Raw genomic sequence first — 22,973 nt, 5'->3', positions numbered from 1 at the left:
TTTTTACGAAACAACGACATATTTTGTGTTACAACACATATTGGCATAGGGTAAAGTTGGTTTTCTTTTCAGAAAGAACGTCATCTTTTGTGTTGGAACGATATTGGTGAAAATTAATTAAATTTTTCACATTGCTTTTTTTCAGCAAAAACGACACATTTGACTTATGACGGCGAAATTGATTTATATTTTTCACAAATAACGACACAATTCAAAATGGGTCACATTTATGCCCAAGAAAAAGCATTAGTACACTCTATTTGGTCCATTTCTGCTCAACATTGTATTTAATATATTACAGGCCACTATATTTGTCAATAAACTGATGACAGTTTTCTATATTTGCTAAATAAGAGACAATTGAAAACTTTAAACCGCTCTCCTGAAAAATTGACTTTTTTGAGTTGTGACACTATTCAAGTAAATGAGCGATATGTATTATAAAGTGAATGAATCACAAGAATTCAAAATTGAGTTATATGGGAAGTAGGCGTAGTTGTGAACCGATTTCGCCCATATTTCACCCGTGTCATCAGGGTGTCAAGAAAGTGTTAAATACTGAATTTCATTTAAATCGGTCGAGTAGTTCTTGAGATATGGTTTTTGGCCCATAAGTGGCCGACGCCACGCCCATTTTCCATTTTGTAAAAACAAAATGTCAGTGCAGCTTCCTTCTGCCATTTCTTATGTAAAATTTGGTGTTTCTGATGTTTTTCGTTTGTAAATTAACCCACTTTTACTAATGTTCAACCTAACCTCGGTATGGGAGGTGATCGTGGTTATTATCCGATTTCTTTCATTTTTGGACTGTGTAAGGAAACTGCTAAAAGAAACAGAAACTGCAGAAATTTTATTGGTTGGCAAGATATATACAAAAAACTTATTTGGGGCAGGGTCACGCCCCATTTTTCCAAAAGAATTACATCCAAATGTGCCCATCCCTAATGCGATCCTATGTTCGAAATTTTATTTTCATAACTTTACTTAAGGCTTAGTTATGACACTGTATAAGTTTTCGGTTTTCACCATTTTGTTGGCGTGGGTCGGGTCGAAAGTAACCTCCTCAGGGTGCCAAGGAATATGTATTCAAAGTTTCATTAAGATATCTTAATTTTTACTCAAGTTATCGCTTGCACGGACAGACGGACGGACAGACATCTGGATTTCAACTCCAGTCGTCATCCTGATCATTTATATATAAATAACCCATATCTTACTGTTTTATTTCTTGGTGACACAAATAACCATTATATGAACAAAACTATAATACTCTGTGCAACAGGTTGCGAGAGTATAATTAAATATTAAAAATATGGTATAATTTCTGTGGGATTTGAAACAAAAAATACAATATTGCCATTTGTTTGTATAATTTTTATATGCTCAACCTTTTTATATTTTTTTAAGATCCAAATTAAACCGTCAAGGCAATTTTTTTTAGGAACGATTTAAAATACATAAACGTTAAAGTTACCGGAATTTAGGAACAAAACATATACAAAGTTACCATCTGTTTGAATATTTTAAATAATTTATTGAAATTTCTGGTGATTTCTGGTGATTAAAAGTTTGCCACCTGTTTGAATTTTTTTTAAGTTAAATAAATTATTAAAAATAAAAAGAATTGGTTTGGTTTGAAAATGAAGAGAGATGAAAAGGTTACAAAAGATCTTAAGAAGTAAGTAAGAAAAAACCTTTAAAAGTAGGAATTCAATAAACCTAACAATGTATGCGTACTATTAGATTTTTAAGAAAGGATTTTTAATAAAAATTTGAAAAATTGTCACTTTTTAAAACCTTTTATCGGTAAAATGAATTAAATATTGCAATATTCAGAACAATATTTCTGATTATTTAAATTTTAAAATTGTTCAGTAAACCGTTGTTGATTGCACATTTTCCTGAAAGAAGTTTACTGCTTCTTTTAATTTAAATAAATGAAATATTACAATTTCGGTAGCAAAAATATACTTAAGCGGGCACACAATTGAACATTATAGTTGCCACCTTTTAAAATGTATTAAAAAAAAAAATTAAAAATTAAAATTTAAAGAAATATTTTAAGTATCAAGAAAGATCAATATTTTTGTATCGTTCAAAAAGGTGAAAGCTCAGTAAATATATTAGCCAACCTCAAACATTTTAACTGGTGGGTTGTTTACAGAAGGCTACATCATCATCTATTAAAATGTCAACAGTTGAGACTTTTTAGTCATTTCTTTTCTTTTTTACTCTTTAAAGGAGAATTGTGTAGTCTAAATTGACCATCTTGAATTCAATTAAATATATTCCCTTAATAAATATAAAATTCAATATAATCTTTTCACTGTACTTAATTATTTATACTAATATAAACATTCAAAAATAATGGGCTAAAAACATAGATAATTGAAGGAAATACTCTCACTTCCATTATCAGCTTAACTCTCTCAGCTCTAACTTACTAAACCAGCACATTATTTTAAAAAGTGCAAGTCACACAAGAAGCATTGAGAATATGCAAAGCAAATAAGTAGTAAATCAAGGAAAAAGAACCGACAAGAAAACTGTACTCTAGCATAAATATATTGCAGAGGTAAAATATTGACAATACCCTTGTGGCGAAAGACTTGTGGTGGATTACTTATGCAACAAGAGCGACGTGAACACTACCGTTGCATTGGCGCTGAGGGCAAAACAATATAAAATTGTGCATTTTGTGGCAGCGGAGAGCATCAATAAATGATAAAATGATAAACTGACGAAAGCAGAGAAAGCGAGTATTCGCAACAAAATATACAAATCGGATGCAGTTACGACGCGTTTGCTTGTGTAAACGTTGCGGGTATAAGTTGCTTTCTCCGCATGCAACCATGGCTTGTAAACAAATCTCATGCATGTGTGTGTGTGTGTACGAGTACATTGTGTGCAAACACCGGCAATGAGGTAACGCTACATAGCTTAGCCATAGCTGCAGTCAAAGGGCAGCAGAGCGGTAACTTGCCGCATCAGTTGATATTGGAGCGTATGAAAAACAATAAAGGCAAGCTACCGCAGCTGCTATTGTGCGTAACTTTGTTATCGACGAACGATTTATGGGGCAGCTTACAAAGGCGCCGCTGCGGTGCGCTCTTGCCTTGCCAACTTGCTGCCGTCTGGCGGTCTTGTTGCCTGTTGTCTTTCTAGACAATAAATTTTCAATTGCTTTCAAACACATGCGGGCTACTAACTCTTCTGTTGTATCTACTTTATATAGGGGCAGCCGGAAAAAGGTTGAAGATAGTTTTTCAGCTTAATAAATGACATTTACCCAAATTATAAAAAAGGAAATGAAATATAATATAATAACACCGATATCTTCAACGACCCAAGCAAACTTGAAAAAAATATAATTTTCAAATCTGTGATCCAGAAAAAACTTTTTGTAGTGGCTGTAATTACTGATGCTGTACCAGTATCAGGGTCTCTAGAAATGTGATAACGCTTCAAAGAAACCAGGGTTCTAATTGATAAATTCTGTGATCTACGGGGCAGCAACAATGCACTACGTATTTTAGAGGCGTTACCGCATAAAAATTTAAACAGAAAATAAATAAATTAAAGTTATTTTGGGAAGACCTTATTTGACCGTAGCCCTACTAGTATATTTCTTTTCAAGAGAATCCGTGGCATCAATCTTAACCCTTTAAATCCCAACCATATATAAAACCAATTTTTCTTAAATTCATTTATAAGACGTTTATAGAAATGATATAGGGAGTTAACCTCTTAAAAAATAATAGCTGAACAATTTCAAGAAGTGTTCATTTGGGTCTGTACCCAAACGTGTACAGCATGGATGTTTTTAAAAGTTTGTTTCTAAATCTACAACTACCTATTATTTCCTATTGGGTTGAACTACACTTGTATGCACAATTCTTACATAAGCACATATTTACATGACAAATTTGGGGCGCGCATTTGACATTACTCAAATTTCGAAAATCATGTTCAAATATTTGCGCAAAGTCACATGTGCGCAGCGGAAAATATTTAATGGGGCTACATTCGTTTATCCTACATAATATCTACCATTACATGGTGTATGGTATGGTATATTGTACAATAACTTATGTTCAACTTAAATCTTATTTTTTTCTATGCAGTATATAGTTAAAGTTTTCACATGGTTAGTGAATGATAATTTGTTAAATATGTTAATAAATATAATTATATAATACTCGTATAAAGTAGATGAGTAAGAAACTTATCAAGGAATTTAGAAATATTTATAGATTTCAAAAGAATTCCGAAATTATCAATATATAGTACTAGGCTTAGCTTCTATTTCCCCATAGTGTCAAGCTGGAATTAGGCTTACCTCCAATATTATTAAATAGAAATCGAATAAGGAAATAAATTGCCAATAATCTGGAAGGAATCCAACCATGGATTTGAATGGTCCTCCAAAACTATATCTCATAAATGCAGAACTCTACATGGCCAATGAAATTTTAGATCAATTAGAATATTGAATGGATTTTTTCCTCATAAAGAATAACCTATTTCTATTATAACTTTCTTTCTTATCACCATTAATAAGAGCTCTTCGAAAATCACGAATATGGAAATTTTGTTGAACAAGATTTTGCTTTACCACGTATTGTTGAACATTCAAGTACATATATATATATCACTACCTTTACAAGCTGCTTCCTTGGAACAACAAAGCTTGAGGTGAGTGACTGCGAACTTTTTTCAGAATAAATCAAAAGTCACAAACAGACGCGTCAATTCGTTTGCATATAGCCTTATGCACATGTATATATGTACGTATGTACATACATAATACTAATATGAAGCAATATTTTCCATAAATTTATTTTTAACACAAACTTATACTTACATACTCATTCCAATTGTGCTCACATATGAATTTCTTACATGAGTATGTATGTATGGGAGAACACCCAAGTGTTCTTATGCCACACTTGTCGGCATTTCACACATATGAATACATACATTCATATGCACAGCAATCCACAAATGTTATCAAGCTTTAAATATATATACACAGAAGTATTACTTACACATATTATACTTTATAGAAGTACTTAATATTTTCTGCTGGAATTTCGAGTGTAAAAAATTGTAAATTGTTTTTCTTTCTTTGCTTTCACCTTTTCTTTACAGATGAGAGACGCATAAGTTGGATTTACACTGTTGGCGGTTAAATGCTACGAAAGGTAATTTCTTGGTTTTTTTGAGTCGCTTTCTTAGCTGAGTGCGAGGTTTCTTTCAATATATGACTTTGTTTAATACATCATTTTAAACTTTTAACTTTTTTGAATTTGTTTTAAAAATTGTTTTAACTTTTGCTTTTAAGAACTTCGTAAGCCGTTAAGTATACTCGTATGATTATGGTTTTATCAATATTTTACTAAAATCTCAACGTATTATATGCAAGCTATTGTAGTAGTCTGTATCGCTTGACTAAGGCGCAGGGGTTGTTTATTAAGGACTCTACAACATGCATATAATGCTTCACAGCTTTAAGTACATTAACGGTTTTCTATTCGGCTATTCTTAAGGGTAGTGAATCGCACAAACATTTGATATAATTAACACAAACTGGCACAATTAGAAAGATAGAGAAATTATGTGAGTATCGTACTTGTACTTGAAAATTATTTCAAAATCATGTTTAGAGATCCTTAAGTTGGCCTTTTGTATAAGTAACAACTTGCAATATAAACAATATTTCCATCTCTAAGTAAATAATACAAAAATATATTTGCTAAATTTAAGAGGTCCATGATATTAACTTACAAATCATTATATTTCCTAAGAAGAGAGAAATTAGAAGAAATTGCTATTCTGGATAAATTTGTACAAAATAAATGTATGACACAAGTAGCCACATCTCTTATCATTATACACACATACCAGTTAAAGTAATCTGTGGCTTATCTGTCAAATTGCTTTTGACTTTTGTACAAATCTGAAAAAGAGGACAATTTTATGGCATTTCTCTGAATCTGACTTGTTTACTTCAATACATTTTTAAATAGACACGCATGCGGATACAAATTACATTAAGGTGGGATCTTTTCCAAACTGTTAAGCATGGTTAAAATATTGGCTACACCTGGCTCCTTATCGGCTTTGGTTGTACAATTATGTACAAACATGAAATTCTTCTCACAAGGAACCATTGTATTTTGTTGGAAAAAGTAGAATCTTTAATTTTTCAGTTTTTTTTTCTTTTTGAGTAGTTAAAAGAGCATACCTTCGAGATAATCCAGAACGTTGCATATCAAAACTGTTTCGTCAACCAAATAACCAAACATTAAAAATACATTTTTTCTGCTCAAAACGACAGGAAGTAAGTACATGTTCTACAATGCCAAGAGTTATAAAAAAATAAATATAGTATGTACTTCACATTTTCAAATTCCTTAAAAAATTTTATTGTATAAAATATGATCCACCCTAATGCGTATACACATAAGCAAAGCCACATTTATTTTGGGATTTTATATCGGAAACGAAACGAACAATTTGCAAACAACCTCCCAAATACCTATTATGAATTCCGTTGAAGTAAGGCATCACCATAACATTTAATCTCATGAGACAAATTTCAAAATAAACAAGTAAGGAAGGGTTAAGTTCGGGTGTAACCGAACATTTTATACTCTCGCATTTTATTTATTTAACTTAATTAATATTATATAATACACAATTTGACCCACATAATCGTCATATATATTGTATAAAGTCCATTGAGAGTTGGAAACCCTAATATTAGGTTAAAAGCACCGAGGTCCTCATGTTCAGTATATGGGGCCTTGAAAACCTATGGTCCGATTTCGGCGATTTTTAGAAATGGGCTGCCACACTATAAATACAGTATTTGTGCAAAGTTTTGCACCGATATCTTCACTAGTGCTTACTTTATATATTGTAAAGTAAACGATTCAGATCGTCTCCAAATTTCTGGTATATAGGAAGTAGGTGTGGTTGTGAAGCGATTTGGCCTATTTTCACAACATATTATTGGGAGGTAAGGAAACTATTACAAACCAAGTTTCATTGAAATCGGTCGAGTAGTTCCTGAGATATGGTTTTTGACCCATAAGTGGGCGACGCCACGCCCATTTTCCATTCTGTAAAAAAATCTGAGTGCAGCTTTCATCTGCCATTTCTTATGTGAAATTTAGTGTTTCTGACGTTTTTCGTTAGTGAGTTAACCCACTTTTAGTAATTTTCAACCTAACTTTTGTATGGGAGGTGGGCGTGGTTATTATCCGATTTCTTTCATTTTTGGACTGTATTAAGAAGAGGCTAAAAAAAATGACTACAGAATTTTCGGTTTATATAGCTTCATTGGTTTGCGAGATATATACAAATAACCGATTTCCCCAAAAAAATTACATCCAAATATGCCCCTTCCTGGTGCGATCCTTAATTCCAAATTTTACTATTATAACTTTATTTATGGCTTAGTTATGACACTTTATGTGTTTATGGTTTTCGCCATTTTGCGGGCGTGGCCGTGGACCATTTTCGAAAGCAACCCTCCCACGGTCCCAAGGAACATGTGTTCCAAGTTTCATTAAGATATCTCAATTTTTATTCAAGTTACAGCTTGCACGGACGGACAGACGGACGGACAGACATCCGAATTTCAACTCCACTCGTCATCCTGATCATTTATATATATATAACCCCATATCTAACTCTTTTATTTCTTGGTGACACAAACAACCGTTATGTGAACAAAACTATAATACTCTTTGCAACAGGTTGCGAGAGTATAAAAATAAAAAAATTCAAAAGAGCCAAAAAAAAAAGGTGCCAAGTGCAATAAAATATAAACATCCACCCTGATTTTTGTCCCTTCTTATCCTGATATAAGCTGCTATCATTTCCGTATAAATAATCAAATGAATTAAATACATTGTATTTGAAATGTAATTACCTTGGGAGAGGGCTGCTTGCATGAATATAATATATGAGAGCAGTTTTTTAAAGGTCTCAATCACTTTTAAAATGAAATATATATATTTTGTATGGAGGAATTTTTAAAAAATTTATGAAGATAGTAGTTGCTTGAGTAAGCTTATTTTCTTCTTATATGGAAAGGTAATTCTGTAGATAAATATTTGTTTAAAAAAAGTTAATTTCCAATACCACCATCATATATACAACTAAATTGCAGACCTTGAGCTTTAAACCACGAACAATCACATTGTAAGCTCGCACTAAATATATTGAATTACATAGCTGACGTCCTTGAGCCATTCATCATGCAGTTTCCGCACAAAGCAAGTGAGGCACGAAATGTACTACTTTATTGCCAGTGAATTTCCTTGCAAGGATATCCTTTAATCGCTTGCTACAAACACATTACTTGTGAGCGGGCGTTCAAGCGCAGGAGTGTAGCTCATGTCTTGCTTTGTGTGTTAGATTTTATGGCTCAGAAGAAATATTGCCAAAATAAAGGATGCACATTTCTATATTTATACACATATCTCCTGTTTGCCTTGTTCATATGTAAATCTACAGACGCTGGGTAAAATTTAAAATATCTCTATTGTACATTGTATATTTGTGTGTAGGTTAGCATGATATATTCTTTATTACATAGGAATTCTTAAAAATATCGCAGTCTAACTGCCAGCCTGGCGCTGTTACATCAAAGTGTGCACAATCATACAAGTAATTTATGCAGACTGTTTGTTGCTGTTTTTTTATATGATTTCACCTTTGTTGGCGGGTAAATTCTGTGTATTTTGGCTTGTTGGCATAACTCATCATATTCATTATTTATGCTTAACGAGATTGCTATAGAAATTTATTATTACTGTAGCGAATGTTTGATACTACACGTGCATTATTAATATCGATGGGTATTTTAAACGCGTTTAATACCACGCCAGCAATCACTGTTGGGGATGATTTTATAATATTTAAAATAATAATAAAAATTTAAATATTTTATAATTTTTTAATAATAATAAGACAAGCCAACTAAATATTAGTAACTAACTTTTAATTTATCCTACTAAAGCTAATATTTTATTTTTAACTTACCATAATTTTTTAGAAATGCGTCAGAATTATCAGAAATGTATACTGTAGTTTGAATTAAGCTTCAAAACACGCTTGCGGAGAGTTGTGGTGTTTTTAAAGACCCTGCCTTCTCCCGACTGGACCTCCAGAAACATTTTCTGTCCTCATAGATCCTAAGAACTGTTTGAAAGAAATGGCTTAGATTAGCAACTAGTTTGGTGGATCGTCCTTAGTAGCACCCATATTGAATGATTAAAACCTTGAATAATATGTTATTGATAAGTCATGTTTTGTACACACAGCACCATCATTGAATAGTGAATTGTCAACGATATATAGCGATGGCTGTGAGATTGCTGTGACATGCTGGCATGATTTACATAATTAACTTCACAAAAAAATCACACAAATTAGTTTATTAGAGTCATCAAGTATAACGAATAGAGCTCATAGCTCGTCAAAATTTGATTCCAGGATTCAAGTTGTGGGTCGATATTTGTATGATTCTTTGACCGGTTTCCAGGTGTCATAGATATTCGCTGAAAACGACTGAAGACCAAATGCGGACCGTCTTCGTACTAGTAAAGTATGAAAGATTTAAATTTGATTTCCTTAAATTATTCCCAGTACTCTCTTAAAGTAGTTAGCTCTACTTAGGACTTCCTCATACATGTAATTAACGACAACTGTTGCTTGATACACAACTATAAGCATTTTTATATAAATACTTTAAGTATAGTCCTTTACTGAAATTCATTAAGACACACCTGAAGGGATGCAATCAGAAATTTAAGTGTAATTAAGCGTATTTACGTGCAAACGCATGCGGAAGGCTTTACGACTGCGCCTGCGAATGGGTGCGTCAGCAGGCATGCTATTATATATTTGACAATTGCTTCACTCATAAACATATTTAAACGAAAACACGTCTGATATGCACACATATGTACATATATTTCCCCCAAATTATTACGCGCAGTGAAGGAATTTAAGTCCCTTTGCGTTCTTTTGGTGTATTCTCTTATGTGTGCATGTGATTTCATTATTTTGGTTTATCACATTATAACAATGTGTGGCACGGCATGGCGTATGAGTAACGTCGTGCGACCCCCATGGTGACTTAACGGATTTTTGGTTAAATCAATTTGACGTAATTTGTGTGCGAGTTTAAGCGATTTGGCGACAATAACACACATATATGCATACATATATATTTATTTATGTTTGTGTATGCATGTGTTTGTAAATATTTATATGCCATTATATTTTTATTGTTCTCGGCTCGATAGCGTTTCTTATGCTTTCTTGGAATTTCCCTTCGGCAAACATGCTTGTTAGGGCACATCGTAAAATGCATAGGTGCCCTTTTGCGTTTTTGTATTTTGGCATTGCACAGTGGTTCGGCTTGTATGAAGATGCGGTCATAAATACTTCCCGTTGAGATATCGCTTTGAAATTTTTACCAAAAATCTAGAAAATTATTTTAAATATATAGTAAAAAAATCGGACTACTAGGTCCTATAGCTCCCATAAAACTGTAATTGCCATTATATTGCAATCATGCGCAAAAATACTTCTCATGGTCATGGTCGGAGCGTCAGAACTTTCAGGAAGGCTTTGTAAAAACATTTAAGAAAGCGATAAACAAGCTGAACATGATTTGTCGTTATATTTTCCCCCATCCAACCCCCACATTCAACCTGTAAGAATAATATCATATAAACAAACTATGTAGGAAAAAAGCAAATTATCAACCAATTTAATACAGTTCATTTTTTCACTGTCATTCTACAGCCATTATAATTAGAATAAAAACTTATAATGCATCCTCTAGTAAACCGTACATATTGATTGAAATATCGATTGTATTTAGTCCAATAAGCAATAATTTTTTTGCAAATGTAACCAATACAAATGTTAAGTTTTCTCATCTCTACTGCGTAGCCTTTGTTTTTAATGCTTTGTTCTATCAAACCAAATTTGAGCAACAGTAAGACGACAGCTTAAGTTTATTCACGAATATAAACATATGGGCAAATATCGGCAGCTACACCTAACATTTGTATTACCTTAAAATGTGTATTTAAACATGAAAATTACGTTAAAAAAATACACAAACAAAGTATAATCAATCAAAAATACACAACAAATAATAAATCAATAAAATTAATTTCTTATGATGAATTTATTAAAGTGAATACCTGCAACAATAAAATTCATTTTAAATAATTAAATTCGGACATCTCTAGCAAACGTTTGACCACTTTGAAATTCAATTTTGCTTTCACAAAAATCTAACTTAGCGCAATTTCGCTGCAAAATTGAACAGTTGATCACGCTTTGCATTCTATTTTTAGAATGTCCCGTTAGATTTGCAGTAAAAACCGGTTTGCCATGAAGAAGCTTGGACGATTTGGTAACTTTTCGCAAATTTTTGTTGTTATGAAATTTTTGAATTTTGTGCTATGGGCGCAACCACTGTGCATTGTTTACATTGTAATCATATATGTTATTCGCTATATTTGTATGAAATAGCTCAAACATGGCGGTTCGGTGTAAATATGCGCAGTAAGTCGCCCATTATACTTTTGTGGGTCAAGCTATTGTTGCCCCGTGGCTTGTTTCTGCTTTAGGCAATAAAATTATTTGCAACAAAGAAAGGACATTAAAAGAAAATTGCTTTGCTATTTTCTTAATTCACAAAGAATAATTTGATTTAGTGGAAATTTTTATTACATTTTGTTATTTATCTTCGTTTTTTTTTACATTTAGAGTAATCTATTGGTTGTTAGATGGGATAGAAATTTGTATTTCATGGATAATGTCTCTGTTATTAGAATGTTGAGAGGAAAATTTTTGATTATTTTCATCTAAATTTCACCGTAAATTTTATTTGCACCATTTTTTATTGGTAAGTATAATTAACTATAAGCTGCCGTTTAGACTGCAGACATTCTTTCTAAACTTGATTATTGTCGCCATGCATTTATTTAACAATTTGTTTGTTACTTTTATTATCTTGTCCTTTATTTTTGTAATTTTCTTTGAAATAAGTTGATTAGAAGAAAAAATTTGAAATATATAATTTTTTTATTTTTTATGTCAATTTTATAGAATAATATAATAATATTTAATTTAATTTGATTACAATTATTTTAACAAAAACGTTAAAACTTCAATCGATCAAATATGTTGCATATATTTTATTAAGAGTTATTGTTTTCATATTATATGTATATAAACCAATAAATTTCGGGTCTTTACTTTTTCGAAGTATTTAATTAACAGTTTCATTTCTCTCTTTGGAATCATCAAACAAGTAATGGACTAGAAGTTCTGACAGGTTGGTAGGATTTTTATGTGGAAAGTAGACTTGAAAGAAAGGGTGCTCAAGCCTCAAGTTTGCAGTACGATATATGTTTTGCTCCAAAATAGTATTCAGTCGCCTTCTTTCTACCGATCATTCTCTTTGAGTCTGAGTTCAGGAAATGAGGCCTCACAAGGAGATGTATAAGGATGCAATTTGAAGACCATTTCGTGTGATTTTCCCATAATTTTCGTTGATTTCTGTTACTGAGAATTGATCGATTGTAAGCTTGAGTGCCACCATAATTGCGCATATCCAACGGGTTTAACCTTCGCGATCGTCATTTTGCCTGTGGGGAAAACGACTCATGATCAGCTGCAGCAGCATGTTCCTTACAAAAAGTATTGTTTGATTAACACACAATACTTCGTTGTTATAAATTTTTCCAATATACCAAAAAAAAAACCTGACACAAAATGCATTATCTGACGACAATTCTGGCTGGGCTTCATTATAAAAACTAAACGTACTCTTCAGCTTGATTGGTCTTAGCTTGTTAGTTGCTCATGAATGCGCTTTAATAATATCAAGCTGTGCTGTTTATAACTTTACTGTTTCAGCTTTGCAATTTCAGTGAAATTAGACTTTATAATAGAGAAATAACAAACAAAAAAGCTGAAAACATAAAAACCTGACATTAAAAGACTCCCACAATTAGCACGCAAAGCATTTCACCACAAACACGAAAACAGCGCACCGCTTTGCAAAAGAAAACTCCTGAATATCCACATACAAATATCCACACAAATCTTCAAACATTTCTCTGCATGCCGTTGCTTATTTAAAGGGATTAAAAAATGCAAATTAAGTAGACGAATAGCTGGCATTCACTTCCATCCACTCATTTTGTTGCAAGGCAGCTATTGTTCTACTCGTAGAAAGCACTGCATTGGCATTTTAGAATGTGTGTCAGTTGCATGCAAAATACCAGGGAGTCGAACTTGCATTATCAGCAAAATTGTAAGCAGAATATTTTGTTCACACTTTGTTGCATACTTAGGATGTGAGCAACTACAAGTAGCTACTTTGAATGGAAATTGCAACTCATTGTTCTGCAGTAGTGGCAAATATTTCAAAATGCTTGGGAGATTTTGCTTGGAAATCTCATTCTCGAACAAAGTGACATGGTTGTGTTAAATTGACCCGAATGAAGTAATCCGTAAGCTCGATTTTGAAAAAAAAAATTGATTGACAATCTAATAATGCTCCCTTCTGGGTATCTATAATTTCACACCGAGGTATCAATTTAGTGGGTATGGAACTTCGAAACCGTTTCGAATGTTGGGAGAATGTTATTGAGTACCCAACATAAAGTCGATTGAGGCGGGATTATTATTATTATATATATCCAGCAGAGCGCGCCACTCGTTCCTCCTTTTTGCTTTTTGGCGCCAACTGGAAACTCCAAGTGAAGCCAAGTCACTTTGCACTTGATCCTTCCGTCGTCCTCTTCCGCGGCTTCCTCCAGCGGGTACCTCATCGAACACCTTCAGAGCTGTAGTGTTTTCATCCATCGGTACAGCATGACCTATCCAGCGAAGCCGCTGTCTTTTTATTCGCTGAACTATGTCAATGTCGTCGTATAACTCGTACAGCTCATCTTTCCATCGTCTGCGGTATTCGCCGTTGCCAATGTTTAGAGGACCATGAATCTTACGCAAAGCCTTTTTCTCGAAAACCCCAAGAGTCGTCTCATCGGATGTTGTCATCGTCCACGCTTCGGCGCCATACATCAGCACGGGAATAATGAGCGACTTGTAGAGTTTGATTTTGATTCTTCGAGAGAGGACTTTACTCTTCAATTGCCTACTTAGTCCATAGTATCACCTGTTGGCAAGAGTGATTCTGCGTTGGATTTCAAGGCTGACATTGTTGGTGTTGTTAACGCTGGTTCCCAAGTAGACGAAACTATCTACTACTTCAAAGGTATGACTGTCAACAGTGACGTGGAAGCCAAGACGCGAGTGCCCGGACTGTTTGTTTGATGATAGGAGATATTTCGTCTTGTCCTCATTCACCTCCAGACCCATTCGCTTCGCCTCCTTATCCATGCGAGAAAAAGCAGAACAAACGGCGCGGTTGTTGCTTCCGATGATATCAATATCATCGGCGTAAGCCAGCAGCTGTACACTCTTATAGAAGATTATACCTTCTCTATTTAGCTCTGCAGCTCGTAATGATGGGATGAAATTAAACCAAATTATTGTGATATTTAAGAAGTTATTCTTTGGGATATCATATGAAATTTCAATAAAAAAAATACTTTTTGATTGCTTCCAATCTTTGAATCATTATTATTTAAAACTGTACTAATACTGAAGTAATAAATATTTTTTCTTATTTTCATTTCAGTTGCGGGACAATCAGCATATAGTTTCAAACCCCATACCACGATGGATAAAATAGTCGAATCGAACGGTTTCATTATCGACTTCAACAGAAACAACTGAACAATCCCCAAGAATATATAGAATAGCTTTGCTAAATTTAGAAATGTGAACTAGTTGATGGATAGCAAATCCCCAATGAGACAGTTCTTCAACGAAACACTGAGACCAGCAACTTGTATAACAAGAAGATTAATTGCAACGAATCCCAGTTCGGAAATGCCGGTGATTAAGTGCAATAAATAAAAAGGCACGACCAACAAATGAAATGTACGAAAAACTAACAAAGTAATTTAGTAGGTGAAGAAAACATAAAGCGAACATGAAAAACAAAAACAAAACGTTAAATCGCACAAAAACCCACCAAACAAAGCAGAAAATCAAGCTAAATTGATTGAGATGTGAGGCTGCCATATTTCAGTACGAAAATATGCGCGCAAAATGTGTAAATGCTACAATTATGATTAATGGCAAACAGATTAGAAGCGACTAATTCAGACGATAAAACGAAAATCAAGCCAAACAAAGGCAGGAAAAACACAAACAAGAAAATTATCACCAACCACTAGGGCTTAGTGTGCAGCGCGGGTTTCATGAAGCATGAATCGCCGCAAAGTCATAGAAGCCACAGAGCAATTGCGAGCGCAAGATAAACAAATCCCAGTAGTAAGCGGGAGATAAATGGATTTACTCAATTTGACGCGTCAACTGAGAGCGCGGAGGGTGAAAGTACAAACATCTGCGCGTCACATTTACTTGCATACAAATAACTCGAAAAAGCTGCTGGACGACTGAGGCGAGCTTTTTTTTGTTTGGAGCGAGGAAGAGAGTACGCGCTCCGGTTGAAGAAATCAAAATAGAAAGTTATATTAATATAGCAATTAACTAGTCAAGTTAGAATTAGAAAAACGCTAGTTTTCTAAAACTTCTGTCCCATACTACGTCCATTCTTGCTTCTTTTCACATTCTCATACTATTTTTTTACACCGGTTTTTCATTTGAATACTCATACAAACCTATTTATATGTTTTATATGGCTTCTTACACACAGTCAGACGTCCGCCAACTGCAACAACACTATTGCGATACAAATACAGCTACAAAACACAAATACACTAAATACACGCTGCCAAAGCGTTTTGCGCTTAGCCCACATCCAAACAGTACCACCACCACCAACAACAGCATAAACATACGCAGGAAATTGCTCCTACGCGCGCAGCCTAGCCCGCGTGCACTGCGCCACACACTACATGCCACCGTCCTGCTACTGCTCACCCTTCCGCTTGGCAACTGGCTAGCGCAGGCTTCAGCCGCCGCCACTGTCACCGCTACACAAGTGCGCCACCGCTCGCTGCCGCCGAGCAGCAAGCCTACAGAAGCAGCATTGAGCGTCGGCGCGGGTATTGCCTATAACGCTCCTGACGCGGCGGCACCAGTGAGCAATAGCGCCGACGACTTCAATAGCAGCGCATATAGCGCGCACCTAATTTCCATAGCCGATGTCATCAGTCTCACGTCGACGTTATCGAATGTTAGCTCGAGTGTTGCGCTGAACGGCAGCAACAGCAATAACAGCAGTATTAACGCGAATTATGCGGACGCTGGTAGCGGCAGCGTTGGTGGTGGTGGCGGTGCAAGCGCCGCGCTCATCACAGCCAGCAGCATTTGGGATCCCATGGTTGGCGCACACCCCACCGACGTTAGTGCCGCCGCAACACCGCCGTCGGAGCAGGGATCGAACGAAGAGGAGTACGGCGAGATTGAGCTGCCGCCATGGCAAGCGATTGTCGTCAGTATTGTACTGTTGCTCATCATCATCGGCACCGTAATTGGCAATGTGCTCGTCTGTATTGCGGTGTGTATGGTGCGTAAATTGCGGCGCCCCTGCAATTATCTGCTCGTCTCGCTGGCGCTCTCTGATCTCTGTGTCGCGCTGCTGGTCATGCCCATGGCCATGTTGTACGAGGTGTTGGACAAATGGAATTTCGGTCCCATACTCTGTGACATTTGGGTGTCGTTCGATGTGCTCTGCTGCACTGCCTCCATACTGAATTTGTGCGCCATCTCTGTGGATCGTTACTTGGCAATCACGAAACCGCTAGAGTATGGCGTCAAGCGCACACCGCGTCGCATGATGGCATGCGTCGCATTGGTGTGGTTGGTGGCGGCGAGCATTTCACTGCCGCCGCTACTCATACTGGGTAACGAGCATGAGGACGAGCACGGCACGCCCATCTGTATTGTCTGTCAGAATTTTGCATATCAAATTTATGCAACACTCGGTTCCTTCTACATCCCGCTCTCTGTGATGCTCTTTGTGTACTATCAAATCTTCCGCGCCGCTAGGCGCATAGTGCTCGAGGAGAAGCGCGCACAAACACATCTACAACATGCGCTCAACGGCACAGGTTCGCCGCCGGGCAATACAGACTTAACGGTCATGGGTAGCGGCAATGGGCAGCGCCACAGCAGCTATGGCAACACCTCGCTCACATATTCCACTTGCGGCGGCCTAAGCGCGCATCACACTAGCGGCAGTGGTGGCGGCGTGAGTGGCACTAGCGGTCTACTCGGTTCGCCGCATCAAAAGAAGCTGCGTTTCCAATTAGCCAAAGAGAAGAAAGCTTCCACTACGCTGGGCATTATTATGTCGGCATTCACCATTTGCTGGCTGCCATTCTTTATACTCGCACTGATACGACCCTTTGTCGAATCGGAAACGGTGCATGTGCCGCCGTCACTCGCTTCACTCTTCCTCTGGCTGGGCTATGCCAACTCGCTGCTCAATCCCATCATTTATGCCACACTTAATCGGGATTTCCGCAAACCCTTCCAGGAGATACTCTATTTCCGCTGCTCGAGTCTCAATACAATGATGCGTGAAAACTACTATCAGGATCAGTATGGTGAGCCGCCGTCGCAGCGCGTGATGTTGGGCGATGAGCGGCATGGCGCGCGAGAGAGTTTCCTCTGAAATTAGGCGGTCTAAGGGCGGCATGCGAGTGGGCAAATGAAGGCGTGTGGGCACTAGACTCTATTAGTTTGACTAAATTTAAGACTAAATAAGTTGTTTCGTGTGTTTGCGTGTGTATCTGTGTATTTGTAGGTGTATTTGTATTCTCAGTGTTTCAAAGCGTTTTAAAGCAAAATTGCAAGCGTTTCAAAGTGACAACTCAAATGTAACTTATATGAGGCATATACTTTATTGTATAAATTAACAAAAACATAAAAATAAATTAAACAAAAAAGCTAAAAACTGAAATATAAACGTAGTCATTTAGAAGAAAAGTGTGAAAAGTTGGACTAGTGATCTAGTTAGAGCGCAAAAAGTTACTAAAAGTAGTCACAATACAAATATGTAAATATATATATATATATGTACAATTATAGATGTGTTTAAACAGCTGCTCTATATTGAACTGAAGAAAATTTAATTAAATTAGCGTACACTTAAGCTCACCTATACTTCTAAGTACCAATGTTGTAAAAATAAAAAAATTCAATCGCTGATATATATGTACGAGTATATGGTAAACAAGTGAAGCTGACACACTGCAAATGCAACTACAATTATCTGTGGGTATTCTTAGTGATTGTTAGTTAAAAAATACTAATTTGTAGTTTTAAGGCATTAATGCTAAAACATACTTACTAACTTCTGTTTATACTGTTTGATAGCTCATAAGCTAAGTTGGAAGTACATACATAAAAATATTACAATCAAGAGAAACTGAAATTTAAAATGTAGTACAAGTCATCGGATACATAATTACATACATACATATTAATATTGAACATTTGTAAAACCCCGTATATTTGAAAACGAACAACTTACATCTCTTCTTTCTCTTGCTTCTTATTGATTCCCAAAATGTTCTACAAAGCCATGTTAAATTTGGGAAAGTGATAGATACCGCTTAAGTTAAAAGAGAGCAGTCCTTAGTAATCGATTTATTTATGACTCTCAACTCAGATTTTGTTATCTATCCATCCATCTCTCTATCTCTGTCTCTCTACTCTCAATAGTTTGAAAATTGTTGAGCAATGAGCAGAAGCTCCAGAGTTATTGTCTACTGTGGATAGTCCCTTTTTCTCAGAGAGAGTAATAGTCAGATTCGTCCCGAGAAAATTATTGAAGACTAAAACTTCTCTATAAAATCCAAAGAAGAGGCGTGTCAAGAACTGTGGTAGCCATTCCCATAGACTTTGATTTTTTCTCTCAATTAACTACTTTATTCAAATAGAATCAATCTTTAAAATCATTTGGAACATTTCTTGTAAGAGAAAAGAAAGATATTACGGATAGAGTCCAGGGTAGATAGACTTACCTATACGATAATAAAGTGTTCCTATTTCAGGTCGAAATTTTTTGATATGTCGATTGAAGGTTCAAACAATAACTAAGTAAAACTTGAGTTCGATACAATTTTCCAAGAAAGAACACTATCCGTCGAACCTCGCCATTAATAACGAACTTGCGAGTATAAAAATTCCCTAAAAAATAATTAGCTTTTCTCGCAGAGCTTGAAACTTGTTGGACACATGCCACAATTACGAGTCGAGTGAAACGGTTTGCTCTGTGAAAGAAGTCATCTATTTCTACCATAATTTTCGATTGGTGAATGCTATTAATGTTATGAGCTGAATATTTTTAATATTAAATCATTTCGCAAATTTCTATTTTGCAATTAACTAATGACCAAAGTTCCTCATTCGGGACTTTTCCACGAAATGTCAGTCTGTTATGATTATGTAAATAATTGTCTGGATTTATTTCAAGAAGAACAAGTGGCATAAAGGCATCTAATCAAAAAACCGGAACTAGTAATATAGATTGATTAACCGATTCTATAGTTTTGGGAAAGCTTACCATAGAGACGATTATTTTGAAAGTTTCTTTTTCAATTACTACTTTCTCAATTTCTAAATTGCAGTACAGTTAAGACACTCGGTTATTAACAAGAAATCTTACACAATGAAGCATAATTACTGATAGTTCATATACAATAAATTTAATTTTTTGTTATATCCATTTCACGCTCATGCTCATCCACAAAAATCAAAGCAATTTCATAAGTATTTTTATATTTTAAGAAATAAATTACTTATGTAATTAGAAGTTAAAAGCAAACATAAAAAAGTATAATTGTAAAATATTAGAAAAATTGCTGAAGCTGCTGAAATTAAATTACAAAATATTTTTCTATATTTTTTTGTACCCAAATTGTTGGAGGATTTTTATTAGCTAACGGTAAAGTAAAAAAAAATATATATATTTGCTTATTTAAGTTTTTAATATTTTTTTAAATTTATTTTTTAAATTTTATTTTTAAAGTTTTTTTTTCCTACTTATTCTATTACTACTTATCTAAATTGTATTGGCATTTATAATTCATTTGTCATAAAAGTGCATACTAGTTAATTATACATGAGGAGCATAAGTAAACCAAGCCAAATAAAGTAAATTTTAACCAAACCTAGATGTGTAAAAATAACGAAATACAAAAGCAAAAACAATGTATTTATATTTTTAGTCAATTTGTTTTAAAACCTTTTTATACAATAAATTATTTGTTATTAGCCATATTGCTGCTGATTCGATGTAAAATGAACTCATACTGTATTTCTGTGTAAATAAATACTAATTATTTTTGCAATAAATGCAAAATATATGTTGTTGTTGTTGTATAAAAATGCAATATAAATCGTTAAACAAAATATAGATATATATGTGTAAATTATACATTTATTAAGTTCAAAGTCTCTTTATAGAAGTCACGTCTCTCTGTGATACAATTTTTAATGTTAATTTTACTAAGAGAAAATTTTATAGAAACAAAATAATAGCGGTATAACAAAGCAAAAATGCAAGAGCATGCAATTAAAAACTAACTACTAGATGTTATTCGGTAAAAATGTAAGCAAAAACAAAAAAATTAAAATATAATAATAAAAGAGAAAATATGAAAAATTGGCAAAAATGAATGAATAAAAATTTAAAAGATAACAACAAAACACGAAAAAAATGTTCACTGAGCAACTCATGTAACTTGATAAGTGATAAGAAGAAGAAGCATGTCATCAAATCATTGTAGCAAAGCAATCAAACACGCATTCAAACATACATACTCACAAGCTTATATAAACATAGTTGTAAAATTAAACATTCATGTGTTAATCAAAATCACCCATAGCTAGCACACACACATAGTAGCTATACATATGTATATGTATGTTATGTATACATAAATAACGGCATTAATACGCGTATTAATACGCTAGAATAAACTTCAGCTTCCATATTCTCATAGTTGACTTTCAAATTTCTGTGCATATGAAACAAAACGTAAGAAACTGCTAACTCTTCCACTTTCTACGAACTATATAAACTTGCGTGTGCTCTACAGGGTGGTGCAAGGGCAAATTTGTTCATAAGCGAAGTTAGGTGAGGAAATTTTTAAAATGTGATGCAATGTGATGTATATGTATAAATTTATTTTATACATTATTTCTTCATATTTCATTCAGCGTATCTGTGTGCCTACAATTCTCATTTGGTCTATGAACAAATTGTTTGATGTTAGCGCTGACTATATGAATGTATTTTCCTTTTTCACAATGAGCTCTGAAGTGAGTTAGGCATTCTTTTGAAACCTATGATAATTCCTTTACTACAAAATATTATATTACTATTCATTGAAATTTTCATTCTGTCAACATAAAAACGAGTGTTGGATTATGTTAGGTCATAGTAGTTCTGAAAATTATCGAAACACGTTCCTTTAACTTCGAAAACGGATCTGTTATCCCGATGCACAGACAATCAACAGCACCGCCCATGTAGTTATCTATAATCTATGTATATTCGTGTGGGTATGGATTTGTCAGAGAAGTCAACTAATGATAACCTCCTTGGGTAAGTCTACAAAATAATAGCGAAAGAGTATGAGTATTGGATGTTTGTTTTCAACCGGTCTTTTAAAGTACGAAAGTCCTTAAATTCATAACTCTATGAAACCCTCATTACTGGCTTTTTTCGAATATACCGATATATTGATTAGATCCTCGTAAGCTTATTCTCTATTCCTCACTTTATCCAATATGCATCACAAATGAACTGCATGAAATCATAGATTTCCAGAAAGATATAACAAGATGATTATAAAACAAAAGTGTAAAATTTGTCTTTGGAACACCCTGTACGCACATTTGCAAGTTCATTTCTTACAATCAGCAATTCAATATGAATGTGAACAACTACATAACATGATATAAATATATGTATATTGTAAATTAGGCAAAAGTGAAAGAAAACAACAAAAAAAAACTGAAAAGTATTATGTGAAAATTTAAGGTGAGTTCAAGTAAATATGATTTAGGAAATAAACTCAAAATTGCAAACAAAAATTCACAAAACAAAAAAAATTAAACACTTGCAAAAAAGTGGTACAGAAAAATACTGAAATACAAACTAAATAAATTTATTTGTCAATGACATAATAGAAAATGTTACATTCTCTGTGTGGTTTTTATTTATGAAGAAGAACTTGGTAAGTATTAGGTTGGTGAGCATATAAATAGTTCTTACAGAGGATCTATAGATTAAACTTAAGTCACTGATTTTACTGAAGATAGAACGGTCATCCACCGGGATTACATGGAGCAACGCGGGATCAGTCGCAGCAAGGGAATTGTTAAAACCATATCAGATTTGCCAAAATATCTGAAACGAAATGCAAGGAAACTACCGAGTTAAGGGGGTTTCAAAATCCAATGAAAATATTTGAGATTTATTATTCGAGACTAGAATAGCGAAAATCGTTATATACATATAGTATATGAGGGATGGTGTAATTCCTGAACCGATTTCTGAATATCTGAGAGAAAGCACAGAGTTCTCCATGTTCGATATGTGGGGCCTTGAAAATGTTTTAGTCCGATTTCGACAGTTTTTAAATGAGTGACCACATGATGGGTGGCCACATCTAAAATGCAGTAATTGTGTAAAGTTTTATTCAAATGTCTTCTTTGGTAGTTAATTTATAAATTGTATAGTGAACGAATCAGATGGAATATAAAATTGTGGTATATGGGATATAGGCGTGGTTGTCAACTGATTTCGCGCATTTTCCATCAATAACATCGAAGTGTTAATAAATCTAAATATAGAATCTAAATAT

The 22,973-nt window shown here is 34.4% G+C and overlaps 1 protein-coding gene across 2 annotated transcripts in view; it reads left to right on the top strand.

Annotated features, from left to right (window-relative positions):
- LOC105214247 (5-hydroxytryptamine receptor 1) overlaps positions 1 to 21,900 on the top strand; it is a 143,421-nt gene extending 121,521 nt beyond the window's left edge. The window contains exons 4-5 of one of the 2 annotated variants that reach the window (XM_029041666.2): positions 5,152 to 5,204; positions 14,756 to 21,900. In XM_029041666.2, coding sequence (XP_028897499.2) covers positions 15,815 to 17,767 — 1,953 coding nt within the window. In that variant the 5' untranslated portion in view covers positions 5,152 to 5,204; positions 14,756 to 15,814 and the 3' untranslated portion in view covers positions 17,768 to 21,900. The remainder of the gene's footprint in view (positions 1 to 5,151; positions 5,205 to 14,755) is intronic. The other variant, XM_029041668.2, reaches the window with a different exon arrangement.
- The last annotated feature ends 1,073 nt before the right edge of the window (positions 21,901 to 22,973 follow it).

This window comes from Zeugodacus cucurbitae, chromosome 2 (genome assembly GCF_028554725.1).
Source record: "Zeugodacus cucurbitae isolate PBARC_wt_2022May chromosome 2, idZeuCucr1.2, whole genome shotgun sequence".
Taxonomy (NCBI): Eukaryota; Metazoa; Arthropoda; class Insecta; order Diptera; family Tephritidae; genus Zeugodacus; species Zeugodacus cucurbitae.
This window is presented reverse-complemented; position numbering and strand designations above follow the sequence as displayed.